The sequence below is a fragment of the Homarus americanus genome, unplaced genomic scaffold (genome assembly GCF_018991925.1).
Source record: "Homarus americanus isolate GMGI-L3 unplaced genomic scaffold, GMGI_Hamer_2.0 scaffold32871, whole genome shotgun sequence".
NCBI classification, from domain to species: Eukaryota; Metazoa; Arthropoda; class Malacostraca; order Decapoda; family Nephropidae; genus Homarus; species Homarus americanus.
Genome location: NW_024748870.1, coordinates 4,724,010 through 4,730,009, shown reverse-complemented (window position 1 = coordinate 4,730,009; position 6,000 = coordinate 4,724,010). Strand labels below are relative to the sequence as shown.

The 6,000-nt window shown below is 34.3% G+C and overlaps 1 protein-coding gene across 1 annotated transcript; it reads left to right on the top strand.

Moving 5' to 3' along the window:
* Positions 1-442: 442 nt before the first annotated feature.
* On the top strand, positions 443-4,369 carry LOC121853170 (nucleoside diphosphate kinase 7-like). Its single transcript, XM_042347136.1, has 3 exons — positions 443-618; positions 2,035-2,242; positions 3,290-4,369. Exons 1-3 carry the CDS (start codon positions 467-469, stop codon positions 3,509-3,511), a joined length of 582 nt encoding a protein of 193 aa, XP_042203070.1. The 5' UTR covers positions 443-466; the 3' UTR covers positions 3,512-4,369.
* Positions 4,370-6,000: the final 1,631 nt, after the last annotated feature.

The window sequence follows — 6,000 nt, the reverse complement described above, 5'->3', positions numbered from 1 at the left end:
AAAAGGAGTGCAGAAGGTATTATAGATATTTTTGGTTAAGGACCAGTAGGATTTACTAGAGGAAGAATTAGTCAGGACAGCGGTCTTTCTTTTTATAAAATTCCGCTTGGTCCTACGAAGAATAACCTTACAACGATTCCTAGAAGTAATGAAAGAGGAGTGGGTAATAGGAGGAGATAGTTTCATAGCTTGTATAGTGTGGAACGATATATGTATGTTGTGTTGTCAAATTAAGAGAAACAATTGAGACCCTACAATTGTGTGTAAATGAGGCAGAAAGTCAAATCAGCAACCTGGGACTTGGTCAAAAGTTTTGTGATGCCATATGGCAGCAGGGTCTACCATTAGACAACACATCTACAATCACAACACACAGAAATGTGATGCTAAGCTTTTTATCTTTTGTGAAATAAGAAAACAAATTATAATTCCATGTTCCATTTTTCATTATTTCAGCACTTTTACGATGGTGAAACCTGACACTGTACACAGACTGGGTGACGTGGTGGAGATGATAGAGGCTGGCGGTTTGAAGATCAATCGCATGAAGATGGCGTGGTTGTCGAGGAAACAGGCGGCCCAGCTATACACAGGTTCTACTGGCAAGCCTCACTACCAGTACGTTTATGTTTATATATGTCTGTCTGTGTGTTCATCTGCTTATACAGTATTGAAAAAAAGGATGTGGGTCCCTTAGCCCTGACGGCCTGTTCGGGGCTCTGTGGATACATCATATTAAGCTTTCAGTACAGAGAGGCAGTGTGGTAAGTCACCACACCCTGTCTTACGTAGTATTAATCTATCTCAGAGTAAGCTGGCGCTACGTACTGTACAGTATACTGTATTGTTTATGATATACTGATCTGTCCAGAGTTTATCTAGTCGTCTGTCGAAAGTTAGCTTATCTCGAGACCAGAACACCTATCTGCTCTGGTAAACTGTTCCACATTTCCACGATGCACAGCAAGAAGTTGTTATATGACAACTCAGTCCGTGGATGGGTCTTTAACAGCTCGTAACTGATTATTGGTGTTGCTATTTCACTAAAGTGTATTTTTTCAGGCTTGTCAGTCTGTCTTTTACTTTTACTTTTATACTTTTATCCTCTTCGCCACTGTTCGGCAACTTAGCTGCATAGGCGGTCGGTCACGTCTCTGTTACGCACTGTTGGCAAGTACTGGGCATGGACTGGCTCCTGAATGTATCTGAACCTGTTCCAGTACTGGTCAAGTCTGGTATTGAAACAGCTCCCCTGAATAATTCTAGAACGGGTTTTGTAGAATGGCACCAAACTTGGTAGGTTTGATCAACATGTGACAAGGTCCATAGGATAAACTTTTGGACTATGTATGGTAACAGTTCGCACAATTATAACTCATAGCAGTATATTGTATATGTATAAAACGTGCGTATTTCTCTAACTACTGTGTCTTGGGTTAGAGTCTTGACCCGTAGGTAACACACTAATACCCTACCAAACATCATAGGTTTCTCCTGTCCCTCCTCCAGCGTTAACTAGACAATAAAGTCTTGTTAACAAAGAGCAAACCAACTGCCCAAAAGGTTAGTATGCTGGTAAGTGGTGAAATGATAAATTAAAATTAATGTACAACCCTCTTGAATATTTCTATATAAATGCTAAAGGGTCAGTTTAGGATTTCAAATTTGGAATAGCACTGAGTTTAAGGCTTTACATACACATGATTAAAAAAACATTATCTTATTACCTCTGAACCCCTGAAATATCCCTTTAATTACTAAATTAATAAACTCGTAAATTAACTAATGTACCATATACAGAATCTATTCAGTAGTTCATTAATTCACGCTGCCTCAAAGTTACCTGAAACGTAAAGGGCAGACAAAGCAATTTATATATCATTGATTTCATTATCGGATAACATAAACTAAGCGTTATAAATTTAATCAAGCCATTTTTTCAAAATATTGTTTAATCTCACTGTTGTATAGTTATTAATAATTTAAAATGTTTCAGTAGAATCCTTTTTAGGCTATGACAGTTTTATTATCCAGATATGTTCTGGACTACGTCACAAGTGGCCCTGTTGTGGGAATGGAGCTGAGAGGACAAGACGCCGTGGCTCGGTGGCGCAAGATGCTAGGATCCGTGAAAGATGAGACTGCAAGTGAAGATTCCCCGAAGACCATCAGAGAAAAGTTCGGGACCAATCGACTATGTAACGCAGTTCACGGGTCAAGCACTGGAGACTCCGCCACCAGAGTCAGTGACTAAACGTTTAGTGATCTATGCTCTCAGATTCTTCATAGTATTACATTTTCTTTTCTATGGTGTTATCCTGACATAAATTGTAATGAAAAGCAGTGTGCATTAGCTATAAACCAATTGCATACTCTATATAACTCACAAGCACGTGACAGATACGGCTAAAAGTGTCCAGGCAATTTTGGAGCAACTTTACAACATAATTTCATATTGACACTTCTTAAATATTCTTATATTACTTACATAATCATCTGTCCGTATAGTCACAGTTAATTTAGATATGTGGTCGATTTTTTTATTTTTTGCATTATTTTTTACAGAAACTTGTTCTTATCACTTACAGTCATCCGTGTCTTTTAGTCCCACTTCGACAACTCACCCTTTACATTAATGGCAATAAATACAAAGTTTTCAGCATTTTTGAGTAAGTGTCGCAATTCTCATGCAGACTGCGATATCATGCCCATTGAACCAATCAATCCATGCCTAACTTGTCTATCCTTACTTGTCTCAACAGAAATATATTCTGAGATCGTTAAGGTAGGTTAGGTTAAATGAAAATACATTCGTTTTTTTTAGGATGGGTTATGTTAGGCTAGGTAGCTTAAGTTAGGTTAAGTAGATTACGTTACACAAGGTAGGTTAGGTTAGCTTAGGTTTGGTTAGATATTTAGGATAGTTAAGGTGTTCCTTGGATAGGCTAGTTTAATTAGACTACAGTACGTATGGGTAGGACAAGTTGCAGAAGTCAGGTTACGTTAGTTTTAAACTGGCAAAGCGATCCTAAGTTAAATAAGTTAGGTTAGATTAAGTAAGGTGTCATTGTTATTACTTAGTGGCAACAAAACTAAACTAAAACGTAAATAATGAGATAAATAACGGAAGTAATCAATACGACAGAATCTCGATGATAACGAGTTTACTTTAATTATGAGAAGCAACAAATGAAAAGGAAGTCCACGATCATTAAAGTAAACAAATATTATCCAATCTCTGCTACATTTTCTTTCAACTAAACTATTTATTATTTTATTCATATTCTAGGAGATGAATCTGTTTTTCTCGTCTTCTAATGTGAGTGATAACACGATTCAAGCTTCCAGTGGGATGAATTTTGTCCTTATACCTTACAATGATACATCAGGTGAGTTGTGTTGTATGTCTCGCAATGATACATCAGGTGAGTTGTGTTGTGTTGTATGTCTCACAATGATACATCAGGTGAGTTGTGTTGTATTGTATGCCTCAAAATTATACATCAGGTGAGTTGTGTTGTGTTGTATGTCTCACAATGATACATCAGGTGAGTTGTGTTGTATGTCTCGCAATGATACATCAGGTGAGTTGTGTTGTATGTCTCGCAATGATACATCAGGTGAGTTGTGTTGTGTTGTATGTCTCACAATGATACATCAGGTGAGTTGTGTTGTATTGTATGTCTCACAATGTTACATCAGGTGAGTTGTGTTGTATTGTATGTCTCACAATGTTACATCAGGTGATACTGAGTTCACTATTTGCAATGTGTCGTGCACTGTCTTCAAAGTCCACACTTTCTATCTTGTGGGCTTTATCTAATTTTCCAATGGTTCCAGCTATTTCTTTTACTGGGGACACACTTCCCCCGGGTCTGTAACACATAAAATTAGCAGTACGGACGTCAGAAGAAAAACCTGTAGCAATTATATATACCTCAATAATATATTAGTAAAATGATTGCCACCCCATACAAATACGCAAAGTAAAACGACGAGGCCCTACTCTACCGCAGTTCTAAATAATTTAACCACTGTCACACTATCAAATTCGCTGAAGATTAAATACACTTTCTATATACTGCAATTATTAAACCTGAGTAGTGTATGCACTGATTTAATGGAAGAATACCCTGGTATAAGCAAATAACAAAAGGATGTCAGATGATTTGGAATGCAGCCTTAAACCTCTATGTTATACGCAAGGATATTTAAACTACCCGAAATGTTATGGTCAAAACTAATAATTCAACTGTACAGCTCCAGATAATTGCTTTGCTGGTCCTCTTCTACTATGATTCACGCGCTGAATAAATAAACTACTGCAAATACAGAATTGCTTGTTTGAAGACCATGGACCATCTAATTTATTTATTTATTTTATTTTATTTATTTTTTATTTTTTATATTTTTACGGATTTAGCTCACCAGGGCACAGGTCAATGACCCACATCTGGGCCTGGGGGAGAAAATATAATAATAATAATAATAATAATAATAATAATAATAATAATAATAATAATAATAATAATAATAATAATAATAATAATAATAATAATAATAATGAATTATAACAAATATTAAATAAAAATATAGTATAATGTAATAATAATAATAATAATAATAATAATAATAATAATAATAATAATAATAATAATAATAATAATACAGGTTGACAACCCTTTATCTGAAATTCCGAAAACCGAAAAGCTCTGAAAACCGAAACAAAATTGTGGAGCATTTTTTTTTTTTTTTTTTAAACAGGGATTAGCCCACCCAGGCATAGATCACTGACCCATATCGGGCCTGTGGGGCGAAAATGTAATCGTAATACTAATTACAGTATAATAATAATAATTTTTCATAGTAAATAAAAATTGTAAATAAAAAATACACCTAAATAAAATAATAATGATAACTAATAATAATAAAATATAATAATAAAATTTATAATAAAAATAATAGCAATAATACTGTATTACTAAAATAATAATAATAATAATAATAATAATAATAATAATAATAATAATAATAATAATAATAATAATAAAGAAATACAAGAGTGAAAAAAGATAAAAAGTGAGAAACCCGACCTAGGCCTATGAATTATTATTATTATTATTATTATTGTTATTATAATTATTATTATATTTTCGCCCCCCAGGCCCCAATGTGGGTCAGTGACTTGTGCCCGGGTGGGTTAATACAAAAACAAATAAAAATCATTCTGAAAACCGAAAAATTCCGAAATCCAAAATGCCTCTGGCCCCAAGGATTTCGGATAAGGGATTGTCAACCTGTAATAATAATAATAATAATAATAAAAGACCATAAAAAAGATCAATAATGGGAAACGATATGGTATTCATTAACGGTATATATATATATATATATATATATATATATATATATATATATATATATATATATATATATATATATATATATATATATATATATATATATATATATATACTGATAACCCTAAGGAATCAAGAAAACACGAAGTTCCCAAGCGTTTTCGTGTAATTCACTTCTTCAGGGGCGAGTACAGATGTGAATTACACAAAAGCGCTTGGGAACTACGTATTTTATTGTTTCCTTGTGGTTATCAGCATACACTTGGATCACGCGCACCTACAGTGTCCTGCAGATGTCTGTTCGCCCTTTTTATGATTTCAAAGAAATCATCCTAAGGAAACACTTTGGAATAAAGAAAATTGAAATGAATGAATCTTTCCGTAATGTAAGACATAAAAAGTATACTTTTAATATGACCATACTGAGTGATTGGAAAAAGTTCATGTTGGATTACTGTTTTGATAACCTGAGACGTGAGCGTTCTGATCTTCAAGCCAAGATAGACCACAAATTGGCACTCCTTATTAGAAATAGTGATTGGACTAAGGATGCCAATCACAACTGTGTAGTGAATCTCTCCTCTAAACAACTAGACAATGATACCTTGTGTGCCCTCGGCTATGGTTTAAGTTTTGATGG